Source organism: Agelaius phoeniceus, chromosome 3 (genome assembly GCF_051311805.1).
Source record: "Agelaius phoeniceus isolate bAgePho1 chromosome 3, bAgePho1.hap1, whole genome shotgun sequence".
NCBI classification, from domain to species: Eukaryota; Metazoa; Chordata; class Aves; order Passeriformes; family Icteridae; genus Agelaius; species Agelaius phoeniceus.
The window spans coordinates 11,576,052-11,601,863 of record NC_135267.1 but is presented as its reverse complement, the minus strand read 5'-3'; the positions used below and the strand labels follow the sequence as shown (position 1 = coordinate 11,601,863).

The 25,812-nt window shown below is 41.1% G+C and overlaps 1 protein-coding gene across 3 annotated transcripts in view; it reads left to right on the top strand.

Moving 5' to 3' along the window:
- The window catches only part of KLHL32 (kelch like family member 32), a 123,122-nt gene extending 97,310 nt beyond the window's left edge, over nucleotides 1-25,812 (top strand). For all 3 annotated transcript variants that reach the window (XM_077174730.1, XM_077174732.1, XM_077174731.1), the window contains exons 7-11: nucleotides 7,704-8,430; nucleotides 17,885-17,943; nucleotides 20,337-20,529; nucleotides 22,587-22,681; nucleotides 24,466-25,812. In XM_077174730.1, the coding sequence (XP_077030845.1) occupies nucleotides 7,704-8,430; nucleotides 17,885-17,943; nucleotides 20,337-20,529; nucleotides 22,587-22,681; nucleotides 24,466-24,627 (1,236 nt within the window). In that variant the 3' untranslated portion in view covers nucleotides 24,628-25,812. The remainder of the gene's footprint in view (nucleotides 1-7,703; nucleotides 8,431-17,884; nucleotides 17,944-20,336; nucleotides 20,530-22,586; nucleotides 22,682-24,465) is intronic.

Sequence of the window (25,812 nt, the reverse complement as noted above, 5' to 3'; positions counted from 1 at the left end):
GCACTGTCAGAACCCATAATAAGTCAAACATTCTTTCAGAGGTACTCATAAGGGAGAAAAAACCCCATAAATTCAAGAGTAATTTCAGATTGTAAATGAAAAAGAGAGGCACGACTGTTCATTTGCACCAATCATGCCTTCCTTTCATCTGCTCTGATTAGGCCTGGTGCGGTTTCATCAAACTACTCCATCACTGAGCTGTCACTCCAGTCGTCTGTTGATTGAAAACAATCAGGGCTCTGATGGCACAATTATTCTGACCCTTTAACTAGAGGCTGCTGTGATAATGAAAGGTTGATTATGATAGTTTGTGCCTCTTTCAGTTTGCCAAGAAGGTTAATTTGGGCATCAGACGGATGTTTAATGGGCGCTTGCTGGCTACACTGAGGTAAATGAGAACGTGCAGTCTTCGATATTGCACGGATATAGTTTGGCTGTCAATCATTGTCATTTTGAGTTTGTGCCTCACACTCTGGAAATCACATTTTATTTTTTCCTTGGGATTTAATTTATTCTGTGCCCTGAGGAAGTTCTTTCACTCTGTGACCTTCACAGTAGCTTTCTCTGTCTTTTTTCGCTTCCCTCACACGGAGCCCAAAGGCATAATACATCTAGAGGAACGTTTTTCTTTCATTTTTCACATGAAAAAAAAAAAAAGTAAAATTTAAAATCCCTGTTTATCAGCTCACCCTGAACAGAGCAAATGTTTTAATTCTGATTGTAGAATCCAAATGTGCAAATGGAAGCACGCCTGCTTGCTAACGCAGCGCCACACAGGGAGCTGCTTACGTAGACACACATTTGTAAAACTGACAAACAGGTAATTTAAAAATGTCTCTGTGTTAAGAGGCTGGGGGATGGCACGGCTTTATTTTCACAGGCTGCATGCATATGGCTTAGCTCAGTGCCTTGTAAATGTGGTCTCAGTCACTGCATTGCAACTTTTTGCGTTAGAAAGTCTCTCTTCAGGGTTCAGGGCAAAAGGTATTTCATTGCTGATTCATAGATTATTAATATTTACTGTGTTCAGATTGAGAGAATCATATGCATGATTTTGTAGTTGTTTGGCTCAAGGTGCAAAAGAAATGCAAATACCTCATAATTTTGATTGTTCCACATGCAGCTCATTAGAGTCTTATTTTTATGCACATTTTAAATTCAAAATAAAAAGAAGCAAAAGATTTCTATCTTTAAGGCTGTCTTGCATCTAGGCTCAAGACACTTATTTTTCCTCCTGTCCACAGCTGTGTAAGATAGTACCTGACTGATAAAATTGCAGGAGTCTGGAGGCTGTGCCTGCATGGTTACTAACTTCTAAAAATATTCATGTGTAACTCATGGCTGTGAAAAATTGTGTGCGTGTGTTTTGTTGTTACATTTTATGTTACATTTTACATTTTTCTTCCTAAATGGATAATACAGACAAATTTTGTTCATCCTGCTTAAAAAACTTCAATGAGTATCCTAAACCCCCTTGATTTTGTCCTTTGTAGCCTCTAGAGACAGAGGATGACAAAGACCCTTTAGAGATCCAAATTCAGGCCCTTTGGAAACCCTTGTTCATTTTAGATTAGGTGAAAGTTTCTCCATAGCCCTCAGTGGACTTTGTTCAGACCTTTGGTAAATGTCCTGGTTTGTTCATAGATTCTGCTCCTGTACTTGAAATTTGAAGAGTCAGGATGTTGCTGACAATTGCCAACTGAAATGTGGTTTTGAGACAGGAGGTCCCGGTCTGGAACACCTCAGACTTGCTGAGTTAGATAAAATCTAATAAAAGGCAAAATTATGTGCAAGTTTACAGCTAAAATATATATTCCTAGTGTTTCAAACACCCAACTAGTAAAGTCCAAGTTTTGCTTTTTGAAATTCACTTGGTGGTTCTTTAATGTGATTACTGCAGTAACTGTGTTGCTTTCATGAGTTTTCTTGGCTTCAAAAATCAATAGAATCAGGTCTATAGCACTGTCCAATATGCTAAGGATGCAAAGATATTAATTTGATTTCTTTTTTTTCTGGCCAAAGACCTTTGCTTCTGTTAAGGAACAGAAGAACTGTTCAGGTGAGATTTATAGTTCTTTCTCTTCCCCTGATTTAATATCATTATCAGATTGTCACACACAAATTGAGTCACTTGTGTTGCACATATCTGATCTCAGTCCAGGAAGATGCATCTTTCCACTTTTGTTTCCATATTTAACATTTTGTTTTCTCGTAAAACGAGAACGTTCACTAGGTTATTACAATTAGGATTTCCATTTTATTTAATGAGACAGTGTGAATTGTTTTAAAACCTTAGAAAACTTGCTTTCGTTCTTTGTTGTTGCTAAAACAACCAAAACACAAAAAACCCCAACACTCCAGTTGCCTTGTTTTTTCCACTGCTGTCACTTTTTGACTTCATCTCATTTGCTAGACGCCTTGGACAATATAAAGTAGCATATTTGCAATCCATTGGGTTACAACGTGAATACATCAACTAAAGAGCAGGCCAAGATGACTTTATAATAGAGTTCCTGTGACCCCTCACAGAGCCCAGGTTTAGGTAAGTTTTTTCTTTCTTGGAACTCTGTCAACAGAAACTTTCCCTGACGTTGGCTTTGTGACTTAGATTAGTTTCTAAGTGAACCTGAGTCTAAGAAATACGAGTATGTCAGGCTTTTTGCACCCATGAAGTGGTTGGCTTTTCTGATTAGAGGACTTGGTGTGGTGTCAAGTGCAGGTCTGGCACCTTTCCCAGCAGAGTGGCTTGAGAGGGACTGCAGGGGATGCTGAGCAGGCAAGGCACAGGCATGATGGGCTCTCCAGCTCCCTGGGATAGCTGGCAGCCATAAGGACCAGGCAGCTACTTCTTGCAGGGCTATCTTCAACTGGAGAGAAATTCCTTGTTCAGCTTTAACCTCCTGTGCCTCTGTGGCCTCTCTGGCTGTAGGATGTATGTGGTGTGTTCACCATTAACAGCAGAGAGGGAAGGACTGTGCTGCAGGCCTGTGTGACTTGGACTGTTCAAGCACTGTGCTGGAAACAGCAGCAGGTGTTGGAAAAACAATGAACTCTCTATCCAACATGCAGATGTACTTTGATGTGTGCTCCAGCTGTGCCACAACATATTCTTCCATCTCTTTTCTGCTGTTTTGAGAATGCACTTCATTGCTAAATCACATAATGTAACCTTGGAGAAGAAAAATCCTTTGGGTTAGGGCATTAGAATAAGAGAATTAATCTGGTTTGAAAATCCTGCCCTTCTGAGGGTCTACTTTTGTCATTTACTTAGTTTAGAAGATGAATATGGCAAAATATATTATTTATTAAAGTTGATATAGGCACTAGGCTGTAGCTTCCTTCACTCACTCGTACATTAAAATTAATAGAAAAGAAGCTTCTAGCAGTTTAAACAGAATTTGCCTATATGGGAGTAGGAGTAGGAGTCTTTCCTTATTTCTGTAAATTATTTAGCACTGATACAAATATTTTAAACCTCAAAATTGTAGATTATCTTTTTTTTTCTGCTTGCTTGCTTGTTAGCATTTTAAGCACCGTTGCAATTTCAAGTGCTATTGGTATTTCCTTAGAGAAGCCTTAAAGGATGTCTTTTCTTGCAGCATCATAAAACCTGTAATGGCTTTGAGTTTATTTTGCCAGTGCTGATTATAGTTGTTAATTGTTACTGCCAGAGAGGCAAAAACATAGGCACAATAATCAGTGTATAGATGGGGTGAATTCTGGAGTTTTTATGTAGGCACCAGGTTTTTGGGTCTTGATTAAACAAAACCTGAGTAAAGGTGTTAGAAATTGTGTTGATAAATATACAGATGTGTGCTGGTCTCGTACATGAAAGTTTGTGTCTGCCATATGTTGAGAGTTACGTTTGCCTCCTTTGCACTGAAGGAAAGTTAGAACTGTGTTACAGTCCACCAGTGACTACTTCTGCTGCAAGTGAAAGATGTGTTTGGGAATTGAGTTTTCTTTCCTTTGAACTTTTTCAGCCCTCCAATAGCTGCTAGATTCTTCACCCACACCCAGTTTTCTCCATAGCATGAGACATCATGTTCTGCTAGAGAACATGATAACAATGTTCTGCAAAACCAGTGTAGAAGTCTAAGGCTCAGTTGGTGAGTGTTCCTGAAACCAGGTGACCTGTTCCATAGCCTTGTGTCACAATTTAGGAGTTTGTCCTGTATTCTCTAAATACAGATATAGATACCTACATTTGTAGGTTAAATTCCTAGCACTTATTTTTAAGTAGTGGCCCAAAATGAATTTTAAAACTGTAATTGCCACAAATAGCAAGACAAGGTGATAAAAACAATATAGCATTTATCTCTTAAGGCCTTTTTTCTGCCTTGGAGTGTCACAGATGAGGTGTGGGTCACACAGGGCACTGTAGTTAGATTGTGTTTAAACAGTAGCATGAGTTGATTTGGACAGGAGCTTCTAAACACCTTGTGATTCACAGACCTCTGTTGCTTCCCTAAGACTCAATGAAGCTTCTCTGTGTTCTGTAAAATGCCTACAGAGCATTTTACAGAGCATTCCAGGTGGTGTGCAGAGTTCTTAGCCCTGCTTTTTAAACTCATACAATAAAATGAAGTCTTCCACAGCAAGCTGACCTCAGACATGGAGTCTGGTAAGAGCCAGTAGCACCCTACACGAGAGACAGCCTGGGATTCACGTTGCCCTCCCCACTGCTGCTGCAGCTGCTTGTCAGAGGGGAAAGGGGGAAGTAGCCCTTCCAAAGATACCTTGGGGTGCAACATGTAGAGAATCACAAGCGGGCTGCAATAAACTTAATTTGGAAAGGTTCAAAGGTTTTCATAAAAAATGATGCAGGACAGATGAGTGGGGATAAAATAGTGTGAAATGGATAGAGAAGGTTTAGGTTCAAGACTCAGAAAAGATTGTACATCTCATATCAGTGCCAACAGAATCTTTGGATCACTTTGCAACCATCGCTGGAGTGGTTTAGGGAAGAGTTAAGCATTTCATTTCAGTGGAACAGTTTTTTACAATTCCAGGATTCTTCTCAGTAGAGACATAACAGTATGAACCAAGTTGCTTATGCCAAACTTCCTATAGCAGAGAAAATGTATTGTAATAGAGATGTCCATGCCTTCTGTGCAGATCATGACACATCCCATATCCAGAAATGAATGCAGGTACCATTTCTTTGAAGTTATGTACGTGGTGTTAGTTAGTATGGTGTTTGGGGGACCAAAGGCAGGACAATAAAACAAAAGCAGATGGATCAAGTCCTAAGATATTAATAAGTCATTAATATTAAACTTCCTCTAAAAGGCTTATGGTCACCAAGTCCTGGTTTACATTAGTACCTGTCTTTTACGGAGTCTGTAATGTCTGTCATTGCAGCCCAAGTGACACCTCTGTGATTCCATTTTAGATGTGAGCAAAGGTATGAACTTATAGTTCCAAAAGTTGGTTTGATGCAAGGGCTGACAGATAAGAACTCAGTTTTTGTAAATTCTTCTATCTCAATATAGTAACCCACATATCATTTAGTTGATGTATGCTGAAGATAGCCTGAATTTCCCCTCAATTTCAAGTGACTGAATGATGAGCACTATGCGCCTTTCAGGAATCATTCACATGGCTAAAGACACGGAAGTTGCCTGATAAAACTCAGTAGGAGACACCTGACACGTGGGTTTAGTGGATTTAGAACACCTGACTATAAAGCTCAATGATTTCAAGTCCAAACCCATTTTCAAATACATTTAATTTTTGTCTTTTTTACTAGCAAATCAAAATACATATAGCTAATGCATGTATTTGAAACTCAATACAGCATTTAACTGACTGTACTGCTGTTGCATTTTTGATGCCCTTCATTGATTCTTTGTTTCACAGGTGTTCACAGTGAGGAAAAAGTGTTTCAAATTAATCTTAGCAAAAAGGTGGTTTTGGGTTTTCATGTTCCCTCTCTGACAGAATACAAAAACAGTAATAAATTTAATACATCATATATGAAAGCTATGAATAAGAGCAGCCTTTATTCTCAGCTTTTTTATATGACATTCCCACAAACAGTACAGGGCCATAAGATTTAGCTAAATTTTTTTTTTATCGCTCAGCTTGTTAGAAATGCCCACTCCACGAGTTCTGTTAAAGTATCAAGCAGAGTTAGTTCTTATCTAGAACTAGTCAATGTCTTTGATAATAACTTGTATGAAAGAATAATAAGGGATTTATATTTCCAGAAAGTCTGAAGGTGAAATGGTTTTCTAGCACTTTTGAAAATACAATTTGGATTGAGAATGATCTTGACTGGAGCAGTGACCTAAAGTAATAGTAGAGAGTTGGGTAGTGGCAGAGAAAGCATGACACTGTGGAATTTCTGCAGAAAAAACCCCTAAACAAACAAACCCCTAAACAAGCAAACCAACCAACCAACCAACCACAAAAAAAAAAGTACTCAGTCATAAGCTTAAACATGGATCATCAACATCACAGTGTACTGACAGTCTTATGTGATGATGTACAGGCAAGAATGGCATAGATTGTTACATTCAAAGGGATTCTTCCAACCTATTCATTACTACTACAGCCTTAAGAGGAAGTTTGTGTCCAGTTTTCAACAGCAAACGTTAAAGATTTCAGTAACAGAGAACTGTAAACCAAGCAGCAGAGATTTAGAAAATATGAAACCTAAGATGCATTGAAATACTTTCTTTGTTCACTGAAGAGGAAACTCACACCATTATTAAAATGCATCTGAGGTGGAGAAGAAAAAAAAAGGTAACAAAATACTTTTCATCCTGTATGGATGAATAATTTTCAAGGGTTGCTCTGGAATATGAACCCAAAGGTGGAAAATGGAGCAATGAGTTTAAGCGTTTAAAGCTTCTGTGTATGTAAGAGGAAAATCTGTCTGGAAGGATATCAGGGTATGGAAATTGTTTTCCTGAGGAAGTTTTGGTATCTTCATTACTGGATATTTTCAAAAAAAACTTGCACAGCAATTCCTGAAATGGTTTAGGCCATTCCTAACCTCTTTTTAGGACCAGTTGGATTCAATAAGCTTTATGTGATTTGAATGCTATGTTTAATTTTGAATGTTGATACTAACTGCAATTGCTGAATTGTTGCTTTCTGTCTGCCCCAAACTAGCAGGCCTCTTCTGTGCTTCTGTCTTCTCTGACTTAATTTTTTTGTCCCACTTACACCTTTCTCCACTTTATAGATAAAATAAATGAAGAAGAAAAAACATATTGAAGGATTCAGTATGTAATGTGTTAGATTTCTTCAATACTTTGTCATAAATAGGATGAAATAGGGAGGGCAGAAAAGGCTTTTCTTTGTAGTCTTCTGACATGAGTCTTCTTTCTAGTGTCCAGTGATCCCATAGCCCCTGTGTTAATATTATTTTTCCAGCAGCTTGACTCAGGGATAGTATGGTCTCCAGCAGCACTAACAGATTGCACAACGGGAGTATTGCATAGCAGCTGATACTGCTGTGGAAATTGTTTAGGGGAGCTGGTGCAGTACAATGCTTTTGTATATACACTGTATCTTTTTATGTGGACTAACAGGCTTTCACAGCTGCTTTTTAGATGCATAGATACCACGACTGAGGCAAGTATATATATCTGCTTTTTGGAATGCAAGCAAATTTCAAAAGACCATATTTTGACAGAATTGTGTGCAAATAACATGTGTCTTGTTTTTCCCTTCCTTCCCCCCGCTTTTAGCTGGCTGTGAGGTGGTTGGAGCACAACTGCCGCTACCAGTATCTGGATGAGCTTCTCCAGTACGTCCGCTTTGGCCTTATGGATGTGGATACACTGCACACTGTAGCTCTCACTCATCCTCTTGTCCAAGCCAGTGAAACTGCGACCGCGCTCATTAACGAGGCCTTGGCTTACCACCAGAGCGTCTATGCACAGCCCGTTTGGCAAACTGCAAGGACAAAGCCTCGCTTCCAGTCAGACACTCTTTATATCATTGGTGGGAAAAAACGAGAAGTCTGTAAAGTGAAGGAATTGCGATACTTCAACCCGGTGGACCAGGAGAACGTCCACATCGCAGGGATCGCTAACTGGAGCGAGCTGGCGCCCATGCCTGTGGGGAGGAGCCACCACTGCGTTGCTGTCATGGGAGACTTCCTTTTTGTGGCTGGTGGAGAGGTGGAGCACTCCACAGGGCGCACGTGTGCCGTGAGGACTGTCTGTCGATACGACCCTCGCACCAACTCCTGGGCGGAGATCGCTCCGATGAAGAACTGCCGGGAGCACTTTGTGCTGGGAGCCGTGGATGAGTACCTCTATGCCGTAGGGGGCAGGAACGAATTGCGCCAAGTGCTGCCCACGGTCGAACGCTACTGCCCCAAGAAGAACAAGTGGACCTTTGTACAGTCCTTTGATCGGTCGCTCTCCTGCCACGCGGGATATGTGGTGGATGGTCTTCTTTGGATATCAGGTAGAAAACGTTTCACAGAGTTTGAGGTACTAACAAAATACAAAAATACTGTCTTGAATTAAAGTAATAAATCTTTGGTTTATATGTCATGATAACTTTTCTCTGTGGAGAGGACAAAGAACTGAAGCCTCATTAGAAGTATAGGAGCGTAATGTATCTTATACATTACACTCGGTATTTCAGAGCTGCTGATATCATGTGTGCTATCTCCAGCTGCCATTCATAAATCACAGTGAACTGGAATGATAATGCACCTCTGGACAAATTTCCCATGATAAATTCTGTGTGCTTCCTAAAAACAAACTATAAAGGACATTGTTTCTGTAATATGATCTGATACTTTTAACAGTCACAGGACCCGAGGGAACGGCCTGAAGTTGTGTCAGGAGAGGTTTAGGTTGGATAACAGGGAAAGGTTCTTCACCCAGGTTGATTGGGCACTGGGACAGGCTCCCCAGGGAGGTGATCATAACATCACTCTGACAAAGTTTGTGCAGTGTTTGGATAATGCGTTCAGGCATATGGTGTGGTTCCTGAGCATGTGCAGGGCCTGGAGTTGGACTTTGATGATCCTTGTGGGTCCCTTCCAACCCAGAATATACTATGATTCACTTATTCCTGATGATGAAATGGAAAATTAAGTGCTCGTTAGCTTGTGTTGTTCCAGGGCTTGAAGGCAAATGTATGATTTGCTCCCACTTGCTCTTCAGAATATTGAAACATGCTGAGATGATGATTTTTAGAAATCATCCATGGCTCTGTCCATAGTAAGTGCACAAGGCTGTCTGGATGTAACCATGGCTTTACGGCACAGATAGATGAATGTATAGACCCTATAATCCTAAAAGAACGTGTCATTTGCAACCGAGTCTTTAGTTGTTATGTTTCATTATTGGGTGTGGGAGGATTTAGTTACCTCAGTCCTTGTAGTGGGTATTAGTTATTTTGGAATACATCTAATGCTGTCTACAGAAGATTTGACAGAAAAATATTCCCCCTTTACTAAGAAGTGTGCCACAGAAGGTTATATAGTTATAATATTTATTAAGGAAGCTAATGAGTAAATGGGGCCAGCCCTTGAGGTAAATGTTCAGTGATTGGCATCTTCACCGTAGATACCCTCTGGGGATTATAATATGGTCTGGAATGCCTGTGGTGAAAGGATGGAATATGAATGGAAGATTAAGTTAGCTTCTTAGGCCTGCGCTGTGCTTCTCAAAGTGTGTCGTTTAGGCTAGCAGATGTACCTTTCTGTCCCTATGGATTAAGTGTCTCATGGGAATGGATTCCCAAGCATTGGCAGGGGAATTAGCAGGTATCTCTTTTAATACATATGCACTAAAGTCATGAATGATGACTTTGGAATTAAAAGCAGGACAGGACACAGCAAACCACCAAGATCCCTGGCAGGTACTTTGGGTCATTTTCTTTAGTGACCATCATTTAGGGAGTCTTGTAGGGTTCGTGCTGTGTGAATGCTGAGGTGAGACCCAGGCAGAATACAGGAGCACGATTTCTGCGTTAGGCTACCAGCTGGATGTGTTTAGAGCATTATCATGTTTATTCACTGCTTTTCCTGTTTTATTAGCAGAGAGGGATGTGTGTCTGCAGTGGGCACTCCAAATACATGCATGTTACTACTGCTGTGTCTTGATAGCTGGTTTATTTTTTCTTTTTTTGTGGTTTACATTTGTCAGTATTTATGAAGAATAGGACCTTTTAAAAAATGGTGTTACTCATTCTCACATGAAATCATTGAATGTGAAATCCATCAGTGCAGTCTTTCCTCCAGTAAATGAAAAAAGTAATATTTTTTATCTTAATCTCATGAAAAAAGAATCCCAAACAACAAAACAACCAAAACGCAAGAAAGTATTTGATAGCAGTTTTTAAGTCAAACAGTGGGCTGGTTGAAGATTAAATTCGATCTTTCCAGATTTGCTAGGAAAGGGGAAATTATCCTGAGGATTAATTCATGTGCTTAGTTATGTAGGTGAAATGCATGCACGTCTGTGTGTTTTAAATTCCACTTTTGTTTAGAAAATGATGCAGTGTGATACTGTGTTCAGGGATATGCCTCTAATAGAGCTGTAGAATCAGTGGAAGAGGTAAGTGGAAGCCTACTGGATGAATTCTTTAAAACTAGGCAAAACAACAAAATGTATTTTATCAGTATGGTTCCGTTTATATTTGAAAATGCTGCCAACAGTGGAATAAGGTAGACATAGCTTTTCATTTTGATAGGTTCTGAGAAAATGCTTATAAAGTTTTGAGTTGCTCACTTATGACAGGTTATTTATGAAGTATGAGAGCGCACTTACTGTGCTACACTTCAGTAGATATTGATCTGAATTTTGTCCTCTCACACTGAAACCTGGTTGTGTATTGAATAGAGTTAATTTAAAAAGAAAAGTGGATGGAGATGTAATAATTATAGCTAGCTTTCTATTATTAATTAATTGCTTAGGACCAGAATGTAGCTTGGGGTACATGTACATTCAGGGGCAGGGGAATAGAACAGAGAGATATTTTATTTTATCATAGTCACTGCTGGAAAATCCACTGTTCATCTTTGAATATAAGATGTTAGCATAAAAGTAATTAGTAATGCAGGAGGGAACCTAATTTTGAAGTATGTGGCCTAAAATTAAGTAATTAAAAAATTAGTCTGAGTTAGAAATGTTTCTAAGCTGTATCCCTGCTGCTTTTTCTGGGAAATACAGGTCATCAGCAAAGAGCTCTCAAAGTCAGTCTGCTACTACCAGCTGGCAAGGGAACCATGGAAGTGTGCCCAATTTTTTAGTGAGGGAATAAATTAAAGAGTGATAATAAAAGTTTCTAGCCCTTCTATTTGTGGAGAGCATCGTCAAAGCTTGATCTGCACACTGACCATTTACTTACTCAGTGCCTCTGCTACAGCCCTGTGCCCTCTTAAAGGCTTTGCTGATCAAAAGCTAACTAGACTTAAGGGATTTCTATTATTATTGAGATTCATTTTCAGCTTTGCTTTCATTCTCCTTTGGGACAAATATGATAAGGATTCAAAACTAATAGCTAATAAAATTATGGCAAAGACAGCAGGAAAAGAAAATGGACAAAACAAGCCACTGTATGAGTTTACAGACTGGCAGTAGTAGGTGGGTGGCTGGTGTTCAGGTGGCAGAGGGACTCCTAAGCTGCCAACAGCTCTTCAGGCTTTTTAACCTGACAGAAGCAGATTAAAAGAAGGAGCCTTTTGCATACTGGAACTAGTCAGTCCCTCTGCTCAGCGCACATGGGTTCAGCCCTTGAGTTTTTCGAGCTCCATATTTTCATATTTATGTCATTATTTATTGTTTTTCCCCCACAGTCCTAATTTCATTTTCTTATTTAAAGAAAAACAAAACATGAGAAGTTCTTAAAATAATGTGCTGGTTTTGACTGGGATAGAGTTAATTTCCTCATAGCAGCTAGTCTGGGCAATGTTTTGGATTTGTGCTGGAAACAGTCCCCATAACACAGGAATGTTTTTGCTATTGCTGAGCAGTGCTTCTACAGAGTGAAGGTGTTTTTTACTTCTCATGCCACCCCACCAGTGAGGAGATTAAGGATGGGCAAGGGTTTGAGAGGGGACAGAGCCAGGACAGCTGACCCCTGCTGACCAAAGGGATATTCCAGATCATGTGGTATCATGCTCAGCATATAAAGCTGGGGGAAGAAGGAAGAAATGGGGAGTGTTCATAGGGCTGATGTTTGACTTCCCAAGTCACCATTATGCTTGATGGATCCCTGCTCTCCTGGAGATGGCTGAACACCTGCCTGCTCGTAGGAAGCAGTTAATTAATTCCATGTTTTGCTTCACTTGTGTGCATGGGTTTTGCTTTACCTGTTAAACTCTATCCCAACCCACAGATTTTCTCAGTTTTACTTTTCCAATTGTCTCCCCATCCCATTCTGGGGGAGCAAATGACTGGCTGTGTGAGGCTGAGTTTCTGACTGGGGTTAAACCACAACAAATAAGTTCTCTGTACTGACATTGCACTGGGCAGATGGTTTGGAAATTTTATAGAAAGGTGATTCTTCCAGGCCCCAGTTAACATCTGGTGCCATGACCAATTTCACAAACGAATTGCATGCCACAATCCTTGTAAAGTGAAGTATTTCAGTGAAAGAAAAACTGAGTACACTAAACACTTGGTAGTTCAACGTGACTAACAATCACTATCTATAAAAGCGAGGAGATATTTTCCATAAGAGCCAGGACTTGAACTCTGCCCATTTCCCAGCATCCTCTGTGGAGTGCACATGCAAATCTGGAGACCTCCTTTTTTATCCATGTTAACCTTCCTCCACCTGTATGGGTCTAGTGCCCCTGGGGACATCGAGGGACAGGGAACCTCTGCCAGGCATTCCAGCTCTGGGTCATTCCTGCACCTGCATCTTGGGCTAATGACACTTCCCCTTGCCTTAGGTGCTCCAGAGATTAGCACATGAAAAGTCTTGTTTAAAACGAAGTGTTACACTGGTGTTTTGCAGAGGCCCAAGTTGTCTGACCTTAAGTGTGTCAGCTAAAATAACATCTTGACATGCACATAGAAACTCAGCTTGGGAGAAGGAGGTAAACAAGCCATCCCTCTACAGTTGCTTTGTACTTAATATAGGACATAATTTTCTTTTTCAAAATTCAAGGTTCATTCTTTTGGTTTTTAAACTGTTGGTTTTTTTCCTTAATGGTGGAGATTTTGACCAAGGAAATGGTGGTGATAACATATCTTGAAGAATTATTCTGAGTTTGCGAGGTTTTTGGGATGAAAAGTATGACCTTACTATCAGTATGCTGTCGTGAAGTAAAGATTTTTTTCTCAGGAAAAGTCTATAAAATTATTTTATGAAAAATAGATCTGGAATAATAGGAGTTTACAGGAGAATCCATCCAAATCAAGTTTTACAATGTGGCTGGCACAGGTTTTACTGGGAATGGAAGGTTAACAAGTGCATAAAAATTCCTTAGTGGCCCAGTCTTAGTCTTTATATGTTCCATATATATACAGACTTCATTTTTACTGTATTTGAATGAATGATCCCACACCTTTCAGTGATAGGACATTATTTTTTTGATGCCATTGATTCACCTTAGACTGAATGTAAACATCCAGCTTTAATGATTTAAACAAAGCTGAGGCTTGTGCCCCCTCTTGTTTGTGGCTTGATTGCATCTGGAGTCAAGGAGCACTAAGCAGTGCTGCTGTTGGCCTCTTCCAGGGGACTCCTTATCTTGGGGGAATGTGCCCCAGCTCAGCTGTCCTCACTGCACCTGGGCTGGCTGCAGTAAGAGGCAGCAGGTTTGCTCTGCACGTTGAGGAAGGATTATCTTGTCTTTAACGCACAGACACCTGAGAGAGGAGAGATTTCTGGTTTAAAATACCAGAGCACCTTAGGGTACATGTGGTGGGTTTCTGTATATTCCCTGGATTTGCTGCAAGGAGCACACGTGGGAGCTCTTTGCCAGCACGTTGTTTGACACGTCTCCCAGTGAACTCAGATTTCTGCACGCAGCCTCGCGCTTGGGGACTGTGGGGAGTTGTGATACTTCCTGGGAATTTGGATTGGATCAAGTTTCTCAAGTCATATGGGGGCTTGCTAGGCCACGTTATAAGTATGGTTTATAATTTGTCATTGAGGAAAAATGTGGAATCTACTGCCTCCTGCCCTTGTCTTTTTAGAAGTGTGTCTTGAAGGTGTTTCTTGGAGTGTTTGGGAGGACTGTAATAATTCAAACTGTTTATCAAGTGTGGGAAAGGGATGGACGAGGTGCATTTTGGAATCCTTGAGCAATTTCTTCATGTAGAGGAGCACTGTTGCATGAGTTGGGAATTTACAGGTCTTGAAAGGCTTAAAAAGCAACACTTACAGCCTACAAGGGAGTGAGAGATAGTTATTGTGGCAGTGTAAAAACATTGTGAGCCCATGGGTTGCATGATGGCCTTTCCATGATGGTGTGCTCCTGTCTGTAAGAGCAAGAAAGTCTTGTCCTGAGGGTACTCCTTGCCTCCCAGGAAATGGAATCCTCAAAGCAAGCTGCTCATGTAAAGTGGTGTAATCATCACTCTGTTCACAAAAACAGCAAATGCTGATCAAACTGTAAATTTTCTGTCATTTAACCAGACAGACAATTTTTTCTCTTTCTCTAACTGTTGGGTTACTACCATATTAGCTGTTATTGCTTGGCATCAAAATTAATAGCATAGTTTGTATTTTTATCTACTTTCTCTCATTATGATGGCTCTCTATCCTATCCTTTCCTCATAGAAAACACAACAGAGAAGTGTAAGAAATTCTCTCAGAACTACCCCATTTCTTTTCTGAGAAAGTATGTATTATTTTTAGTACCATTTAAACTCCTTTCCCCCTTCTTTTCTTATTTTTAAGAGACATATTGCTGCTCTTTTGCCCTTTCCCAGCTGTCTGTAGTATTAAAAAAAAAATAGTTCAAGAGGACATTGCAAACTTGTTAAGTCTGAATTTTGGCAGAAAATTTTAAACTTTTGCTATAGCACTTCAAAGTTAGAAGGAACTAGAGTTTGAAAATTGATGCAGATATAAGATGGCATATTTAATGACAGATGTATCTATAGAAACCTGTTAAGATGCAGATTATCCCCCTGGGGAGGGGAGATCAAAACTGCCAATCTATAAAATATACTTGTTAGGGGAAGGCATGGAATCTATCTCTGCGAGCACTTTGATTGCAGGGGACAGTGTAGCAGCATGTGGCATCATAACCTAAGAGCAGACAAATCAGCTTGATGACTTTCAAAGCCAAGAATACTGCTGGAGGCAAGGGTACTCCAGTCTAGAAGAAATTAAAACATATAGAGACTGTTATTAATTCCAGATCTATTTTTGTGTAGTCAAATCTGTATGCAAATCCTTAGCATCTCATTTTGGCAGATTAATCTAAAAGTGAAGAGCGGTATGTGAAGGGAATGTAATGATAAAACACCAGAGATGAGCAATATTGCAGGGGAAAAGATGTAAGCTGTGTACTTGGTGTGAGGGGCCCTTTGTGAAGAGAAAGAAATAATTTTGCTTATTTTATTATTTTATGAGGAAACAACACTCTTCTTTCTCTTCTTCCTTCACATCTTTCTCCCCAAATTAAGGTGTCCTTTCAGAATGGAATGTATGACCCAAAATTGTGTTTCAAATGTGTCTCCTGTAGTTTAACATTCTGGAGGTAATAAACCAAATAACTATGGTTTTTGTTTTTCAAAGTACTAATATGATGTCTCATTTTAGACATTGTGCTGGGAGTGAAAATAACTATATGTAAAAAAAAATCAAATTACAAAACAGATACTAGAAAAGATTGTTTTGTCTGGCTGGCTGATGACCACTAGGAATGTGAAGGCTGCACAACAGTGTAGAGACAAATAACAGATTGTGAGATCAGACACAGGAGCAGTCTTTGCTTTCTAATGCCTATTCCTGTGTGTGCATTTCACATGTGCTGTGATGGGCAGGGTGTGGCATAGTGTGATGGAAACAGTTTGGAGAGACTGCATCTCATCCCAGCTATCTCAGCCTGTGAGCATCTCTGAGCTGGGAGTTTGGGCTGCCGTCCCTCTGGAGGTGCCCAGCACAGGCTGGTGCTTGCAGAGATGCACCCAAGTAACAGCATCATTTCTCCTTGCTGCTGCAGTTGAAGAAAAGACTCTAAAATAGGTGCATCTGTAGTTTCTACTATAGATTTTTGGCCCCACTCAAGTTTTTCTGAGTGGTCAGAAGGTACTTCTCTGTCAGCAAGTAGCTCAGTCCAGTAGGAGCAGATCAGCAGGTAAACCTTGGCACCAAGTTCTCTGTGTTCATTCCATGTACCCTTCATATTTTTTTCTTTGGGCTAAGTTTGTTCTGGTCCTCTGGCTCAAATGTTCCCAGTGCTCAGATGGTACAAAGCCAAAAGACCAGTTATTATTTCACACCCTTATGCTGCCATTAGGAACTGGAGCATGGCTGGTGCACATCTGGAGCAGAGCTTCTGGTTTAACTTGAATGCACACCAGTCCCAGCCTACAGCTTAAAATGACATGGGGGAGGTGGCAGAGTTGCTTCAAAATCACAATATGGCTCTGAACCAAAAATCCTGCCCTCAGTCCAGCTGGAGGCTGGCAAAATGAGAATTCCCCAGCACAGAGCTTGGGGATAAAAGGGAAGAAACCAACCAGCAACCTTTGTGGGACTGGGCCATAGCTCAGCCAGCAGGAATGTAAGTCACTGTGCTGCTGTTCTGGCTGAAACAGGAACGCCCTGACAAAAAGGGAAACATCAACAAAATGAAATGTAATAAGATGAAAATCTTTCCTCTCATTGCCACGGATTTTGTCCACTTCTGGTACGGGCCATTAAAAGTGTAAAATAAATAGTTTGTCTGTCAGTTTGAGTGTCACTGGCGTGTGGCCACTGACATGCCCTAGTTCTGCCAGACCTCGTGGCAGGATGAAGGTGAGGAGCAGCTTGCCTGTTCCTTATTTCTGATTCCATCTTCCCATGGGCCCAGCGTGGTGACAGAGGGGGACTGGGAACTGTGGCAGTGCTGCAGTGATACCATGTCCCCAGGAGGCTTCAGCACATTCAAAAACATGTTTGCAAAGGTAAGATTACAGACTGAAGGAGTTTTCCATGTTTACTTAGTGAAATTTGCCATTTTAAACAAAGCAAGAAGATGATTGGGCATTAAATATCTCTTTGCTGTGTTGAGGTAAACAGCTGGTTTGCAGCATCTAGTTGGGTCAGAGTCTATTCTGAGCTTTTCTAGATGCTTAACACCATGATTTCCTGACCAGTATTGAAAAGTAAATGGTAGGGCTGTTTCTCGTCACTGTGGAGGGACCTTCCAACTTAAGTTTACAACTAAATTAGTCGTTCTCTATAATACAAATTAAGTACAGAATTTCTTTCAAGTGTATAGATAAGCACAGTTGCACAGGCTTAAACTGTGCTTTTAACTGGCAGTGGTATCCCCTGTCATGTTTTTGGTAAGGTAGAGATTCTCTCTGACCTCTTCCTTCTCATTGATGCAAGCCCATCTCCTCCTCTTTTAAACCCTGTCACACACTGGATGTTCCTTTGAACAGGAATAGGTTTTATCTTTGTGTCTTGATGAAGGCTAAATGCACAGTTATGTATAAAGAGATCCATTTTTTACTCATTTTTGGCCCATAGAATTAGCTGTACAAAGGAAGTGTATGGGGGCTGTTATTGATGCTGTTCTGTGTTGCTTTATGTTAGACAAATGGGGCTGCTTTGTCCCTTGTAACCAGATTAAGAGGTGCAGTGGAATGTAAGCAGAAGTGGTGGTATGTAATGTAATTATTATCTGCAGATGAAGTCTAGCATTGGTTATTTTGCTGTACCTGATCTTGGTCCTGGCTTTGCCTATATGAAAAAATGTAACCTGTATAAACTCTTTTTATAGGAGGAGTAACAAATACTGCACAATATCAAAATAGACTCATGGTCTATGATCCTAAGCAGGTGAGTATTTGTGTTATATGTTTTGTTTTGCTTCAAACAGATCTCTTGGCAAATACATACAAGATTTTGTGAGGCTAAAAATGCTGACCATTTGAATTAGTGGTGTTTTAAATTCACTTTGTACTGATGTGTGAGTTTAACAGAGTGATGGAGATCCTGACAACTTATTACGTTTTTTAAGCCTGTAGGAATTAGAAACATCCTAGGTTAAATACAGAAATGTGCTTTAAATCCCCTGTATTTATCAGTATTTATTTTGCTTGGTTTTTTTTTTTTTTTTTTGTAATCCAGCAGCCCTGGGCAATGTATACTCAAAGTCAGTGTTCTGAAACTGCTCCTTGTCATTGGGATTTCTGGTTTGAATTGCATATATGGGCTTTTTGTTTCCTGAATACTTTGAGAACTGTACTACCTGGCCGTGACTTACTCTGCTGACTGCAAGGGTGCCTATCATTTCATTACCCAAGCACCTAAAATATCTTTTAGGGATTATTTCATACATAATGTATGTGTTTTGATTAGGTTAGCACGGCTCAGTAACCATTTCAGAGGGTTAGGGCATGGTTATGCCCTCTTGCTTGTATTAGGAATTAAAAGTCCTAAGCTTGCAATCAGAGTTGCATAGCCTGATTTACACCCACGTGGAAGAGTATTGACTTTTCTGATTGTAGGATAGGGGCTTTGATTGCTGTATTTGGAACAAAATTGTGCCAGGAGATACTGCTATGTGGTTCCCACTGACTATTTAAACCATAGCAGATCCAATGCCTGAAGCAGGAAGCAGGAGATGACGAACCTGCCTCGTTCTTTTCGAGGCGCAGTTTTGTCATTGACTACAAATGCTGACTGTCCTAAATCCAAGTAGCAATTAAAGGCAGCAATCCCACTTTGCTTGTGAGGGGGACACATATTTGGATACCCTGTCTCTACTGTGTACCTTTCACTTGGGATTCTTCACTTGCTGGTGTGAAAGTTGCCCTCCAAATTACCGGTGCTGGGGCTGCCTCAGCGTGCCGTGCTGATGGCGAGGAGCCCGGCCCGGCACACGAAGAGTTACAGAGGAACTGTGCACTTGCATTCTTCAAACAACGTCTGCTTCGTGTTTGTACACACAAGCTCTCTTTAAAAATTCTGCTGGCATATTGTTTACGGTGGGTACTGGAAACCATCACATCTGCTCGCACCTCGCGCGGAATCTCAATCGCTCCATCACGGAGCCGCAGCGCCCGCTGCCGCGCGCGGCCTTTGTGGCGAGTCGATAATGCCTGCCATCTGCCAGCGAGCACACAGCTACCTGCCAGCCAGCCTCCTGCACTGACCCCTGCCTCCCCACCGCTCATTAGTATTCGCACGCCGCCTTATTAGAAATGACCCTGCCAGGCCCCTCTGCTTCGCTGCCTTTGCAGTGCTTTGAGGCTCACCTGGCAGGCACTGCAGTGGAGGAAGCTAAAGATATAATCAGGGGATGCAGGCAGGCTTTGCAAAGCAGATGGTGTCTATAGTCTGGTGTTAAGAGACTGGACTACTAATGCAAACATTAATGCCTAATATTCAACTATTACACATTGAAATGTATAGCTATATATTGTGGAGGTTAAAAGGCAGAAGGCTTAGAGACTCTGGAGTTGCTGCACATGTATCACAAAAAATTTCCTCACAGATTTTTAACTTCCTCCACTTAAATTAATCTTATCCCTTGCCAGGTTGTTTGATTTGGTAGGCATAGCAGGAGTAATTGTTTTCGCAGGTATAAAATACTCTGCTTTATTCCCTTGTCTTCCATATCTTCCTACCTCTTCCCTAAACAGGTAAAATTCTTGAATATTGTTAATGAGTAAGAAAAATATGCAAAGGGTTGGAACTTTGTAAGTTGCCACAAATAAAGGGTTGACATTAAACCAAATGAATCATTTGAGAAGATTCTTTAGGAAATTATTTTCCTGTTGCTTTATTCCCCAAGGATAAGATCAAATAAGCTTCTGAATAACAAAAGGCAGAAGAATCTCTCTTCTCACATAACAGAGCTCATTGGTACAGATAATTTTAGCACTGTATACAAAGGAGACAGTTAATAGTCTGGTTTAAGGAGAATTTGCTACTGAGTTATAAAGGGAAAAAAAAGACCTTTGAAACCTGATGAGCTAGACAAAAAAATTAGAGCAAGAAATGCCGTTAAATTAATGAACTTAAATGTGAGAACTATAAACCATGTGTTGAAAGTCCACTATCCTTATTCAGAGTTACAACCAACACACATGTCTGGCCTATGACCAGAACCAGTATATGCACTTGTGGCTCCTCACCAAGGGTAAGAGGAAACCAGCACTGTGCTGCTGCACTAGCACTGTAGGTGTGCCTTTGAGCAGTGCTGGACCAGCTCTCTCTCGTTCCAGAACAAGTGGCTCAGCCGCAGCCCGATGCTGCAGAGGAGGGTGTATCACTCCATGGCGGCCGTGCAGAGGAAGCTCTACGTGTTAGGGGGGAACGACCTCGACTACAACAACGATCGCATCCTGGTGCGTCACATCGACTCCTACAGCATAGACACCGACCAGTGGACCCGCTGCAGCTTCAACATGCTGACAGGTGAGCAGTGGTCAAAAGGGGAACTGAAACATCTTTTCCCTTTAGATGCCTTTAGTCTGTGGAAATCCATGACTTTGTGACAAGTGCTTCCAATTCAGGGACGGCTGTAAGCCAAGAAGACACTTTTCATTACAGTTCTGGCATTCAGTGGTCTACAAAACATTTGTTTTCATACATTGTACATTAAATTTTGAAAAAGTTGCAGATAAATTTCATTTCATTTAGCAATCAAAAATAATTTGTCATAATATTACCAGTAATGTTTTTTAATTCTCCAAAAGCTTGGGTGTGGTATTGGTTTAGCTCCCTGTGTGAGTGTACAAGAGACTGATGTGTCTTTACCATGTAACATCGTTTTGTAGTGGTTTCTGCTGGCATTATAGGGCAAAGCTTTCACTGAAATCTGTTAACTCTTGCTTATTTCTAAACAGTATCTTCTTAATAAATTACCCAAAAGGACGTGTCCTTGTTGGAATTCCATCAAGTCAGAAATTATTTGAGCACTTAGTTAACTACAGGATCTGTAAGGTTCTTCTTGACTTATTAGGAAGAACTGTTCTAGCTGGAACTTGTAAAACACTGCAGCTCACTGTGCCTGCCACCCAGTCCACCAAAGTTCACCTCCACCTGATACAATTCCCAGATGTAGTATCCCCTTGAATCCCAGGGAGAAACATAGAATCGTAGAGTGGTTTGGGTTGGAAGGCACCTTAAAGATCATCTAGTTCCCACCCCATGCCATGGGCAGGGACACTTCCCACTACACCCATGTTGGTCAAAGCCCCATCCAACCTTGAGCACTTCCTGGGATTGGACATCCACAACTTCTCTGGGCAGCCTCACCACCCTCACAGTAAAGACTTTCTTCCTATTATCTAGTTTAAACCTACTCACTTCCAGCTTCCAGACTTACCATTGTCCTGTAACTACATGCCTTTTTAAAAGTCCCTCTCCAGCTTTCTGGTAGGCGCTCTGCTGGTAGTGAAAGGCCACAGGTAGGCTGAAGCGTTCTCTTCTTCAGGCTGAACAGACCCCAGTCCTATCAGCCTTTCATCCTAGGAGAGGTGCTCCATCTCTCTAATTAACTTGGTGGCCTCCTCTGGACTTGCTCCAGCAGGTCACTATCCTTCCTGTAGTGAGGTCCCCAGAGCTGGACACAGCACTCCAGGTGGGGTCTCACCAGAGTGGAGCAGAGGGGCAGAATCACCTTCTTGAACCTGCTGGCCGCACTTCCAGACAGGCATGTGACACATTCTTGGAGAAGCACCAGCAGAAGGGTTGCTTGGTTTCCAAGTCAGCCCATCAGAGTACTTGATGGACATAGGGAGAGAGGCATAGATTTAAAAGGAATTACACATGGTCAAACAGAACTAGTTTTTCATGAGTCTTTTGCTCACTAGTTAATTATTTTATAATGTGGAGGAACTGACAGCTTTTGAGAAAGATGTCATCTGATTTGCAACTGCAAAACCCTGGCACTGCAGACACCCTCTCATTCTGGAGCTGACCCTGTCCCACTGAATGCTGTGAGGCAGCCTCCTCTCCACTGCCTCCAGGTTCTTTCCACAACCTGTGCCTTAAGAAGCTACCTAAGCCTTTCTTTCTGTCAGTACAACTGGCACTAAATATGCCAGGTGAACTGTGTAGTGCAGATTTTTTTTAGGCTGTATTTTTCCTTCAAAACTTCCAAACTTGTTGGGAGACTGTTGCTATGGGGATGAACTTGAGCAGCAGCTCCTGTGATTTTCAGTGTCCTTGTACCTGGAGGAGTGTGGGCAGCACGGGAGGGGCACTCGGTGGGGACGTGTCTGTCACCTGTGGCACACGGGAGGGAGCTGATGGTCCCCTGCACAGCCACATCAATGCTCATCTGGGCAGCACCAGGCAGGGCTCCTGTAGAGAGCAAAGAACTGCCCCTGTGCCTCACCTTCACTCCGACACGATGGGAATTCTGAAACTGCCAGGAGTGTTTGCATGCCATTTCAGAACTCCAGCATTCGGTGTTAAAAGGGTTAATTAAACACTGAAAGTGGTTTCTATTTCCTTCTTTGCTTTAGGTCAAAATGAGTCTGGAGTTGCTGTCCACAATGGTAGAATATATTTAGTTGGTGGCTATTCGATTTGGACAAATGAGCCTTTGGCATGTATCCAGGTGAGCGATTTAGGTTTCAAGTCTTTTCCAATAATCTTGCAAGTATAAGTTTTGCACAGTTGTTATTAAAAAAGGAAAATACATGTGAAGAGGAGAGATTAAGGATATTTCTTATGCAGCCACTGAACCTGCATAAACAGAGAGGAAATACTGTAGAAATTAAAAGTATTTCCAGATGAGCCAAGAGATTCAATTCCTCTAAGAAATTCCAGTAAACTAGGGTAAATTGTCTTTCCTTTGGCAAGGTTTGGATTCACTGATTACACAATCAAGTTCAAAATTTAAAAGGTTGCAGAGATGGATGATGGGGCTAAGAATTTTTCAGCCCATATTGGGATTTTTCTTTTCTTTCCAAGTTGTGTTTCTGAAGGGCAGCCAGAGTTGACGAGTTGTTTATTGACCAAGTGCAGTCAGCCTGCTACCTGCCCTACTGCTTACTGCCTTAAAGCTTCAGTGGAAGTTTTTTGATCCCTGCCCTAGGCAATAGGTTCTCCTACAAACTCATCTGCTCTCCCATCTTTTATAAAAGCAGCTCACCCACAGATCCATGGCTTTCAGGTATTTTGGTACAGAAATTAGGAATTCTTATCTTTCTGCATGTTTCTGAGTGAAGCAGTTCAGCATCACAGCCACTGCTTTGTCACCAGCTGGGCAGTTAAAAGCAGAAACTCCTGTTTATATCTCAGTTTCTGCACTTTTGCTGATAAACAACATTTTTATTAGCTTCCAACTTTTTGGATTTTAGAATTTCACCTCCAAACTGTCCCATAAGAATAGAGGTTAGGCTTAGCATAAGAAGGGAGTATATTAGGTTGCCAAGCTGCTGGTCTTACATTGAACACTTAGTAGCATGAATTTGTAAAGAGTAAGATAACACAAGATAAACAGTTAAAAACATGTTCTGGTCACTGGTATAATTGTGTTTTCGCAAGTTGTTGGATACCACACAAAAAAAAATTCTTGGAAAAAGTCATTCAGGCTGGCTTGGATATAGCTGACATAAAATGCTTTGATGGAGTAATAGCACCGTGTAGAGGTAGCAGCTGTGCTCCACCAGTGGGCTCGTTTATAATCAACAGGTACTCTGCAGTATTGCACCTGGGTTTTAACATGGCTTAGTGACAAGCAAAAATAATCCTGGGATCTTGCTTTCTTAAATGGACATTTGTCCACATCCCCAGACTGGTTGTGAACTGGCAGCCTGCCTGACACAGTCCCCACATAAAAGGGAAAAGAAATATAATGAGTGATTTGGCAGAGCTGTGTGTGCTGTCCCTCCTCAGCTGTTGGCAGTGTGCCTGGCTTTAACCAGCAAAACTAGCCCTTTTATCTTCCAATTGAGGAAATCTGAGGTTGCTCTCTCCTTTGGAAGAAAAAATTCCATTTTTTCTTTAAATTTCTTTACTTACTTTAAGTCACTCATATTTGGCATTCCCATCTTCCACAGAGCTTCTGTGCCCCTTAAATACCTTGGAGCTGACAAGCGATTTCTGATCTGTGCTAACAGGAGCCCTTCTGTGCAGAGTAACCCACTTGCATGGCTGCACATTTTCCTGCCAGCAAGCAGGATCCAATGTCATTGTTTGCTCCTGAGTGCCTGAGCACTCAGGTTTTGGGTTGGGTGATGAGAACAGCAAATGGATCACCAGATCCATAAATAATCTAACAATTATCTGAAACTACCTTTATGCTGGGATTAATAGTAAATACATGAGATGGGTGCCAGCAAATTTGTTTCAGCTTTCTTCTGTGATCCAAAAATATTTGTATGCTTTGCCATGCAGGTGCTGGATGTTAGCAAGGAGGGGAAGGAAGAGGTATTCTATGGGCCTACGCTCCCCTTTGCTTCCAACGGAATAGCAGCCTGCTTTCTTCCAGCTCCTTATTTCACGTGCCCCAACCTTCAGACTCTGCAAGTGCCTCACCACAGGATCGGCACAATGTGACACATTCCTTGTGCTTCACGGAGTCGGAAGTGGAAAACGTCAAACCCCACAGGGTTTGATAGAAGGGTTTCTCTGGGTCAGTGAGAAGAGTCAATCCACTTGGGCTGCTGCTTTACCATCACACATTTGTCTTAAGGCCAGATCCCAGCAGGCAGGAAGGAAGTCCCAAAGGCTGCGTGTGGTTTCTCTCCTGGGCTCAGAGGTGGCAGCGGATGCGTGAGCGCGTTGTGCAGTTCTGCCGGTGACCACTGGCTACGTGTCTCCTTCATTTCCTTATGCAACTTCATCAGGCATTGTGGATGCTCTCAGCTCTTCCTGGGCCGCTGCTCTTTGGAGTCTGCACATTCAGTTGTTCACCAGTGGCGCTTTCAAAGACAATAAAAAAGCTCTGTTTATGTTGACAAAGATGATATAATACCGTGCTAATTATGCAACTTACTCAATACCTTTGGCAAAAAGAATAACAAATGTGTTGACTTCCAATTCTGAACTCCATCGTTTACAGTTTCTCATTTAATAATACTTCATTTGAAATTTAAATACTTCAAAACAGATTAAAACAAAAATAAAAAACAAACAAGCCCTATAGGATATGAGGAACAGATAAAAATTGTCTCAGCTGAAAGGCAAAGAAAATGAAGCCTCACGGTTAAACTCAAGTCTGAACTGAATGTGTTTGTCTGAGACTCTAAAGATTGTTTGGGATGTCATTTACCAAGGTCTACTACCAAATAAATGTTACCTTCTGTCATATGATCAATTCTTCCTGACAGCTGCAGTCTTTTAATGGTGGAGATCAGCCTCTTTACTGCATAATTAAAATGTGCCATTTACTTAATATTTTTAATATCCAGTTTGCAAGGGGTCACCACATTTACAATTATCAATGAACAGTCTCATTTTGTCCAACATATGGTCCCACAAATCACTGGTCTCCAGAGGCTAAACAGGTGTAGAACAATGTCAATATTTATTTATTTATCGTTTCAGTTTATATAGTGTGTCTCCATTCCACTCTCCAGGCATATGCCAGTTCACAGCAAATACTCTAACCTGGTGTATTTTGGCTTTGCTTGGCTACTGCAGTCCCTGTCTCTTATCTCTGTTTTATTTACATATTGAACAAAAATGTCAATGTTTGTAAATATTAACCAAGCATGTAATTAAATCTTTCTCTATTTCTGA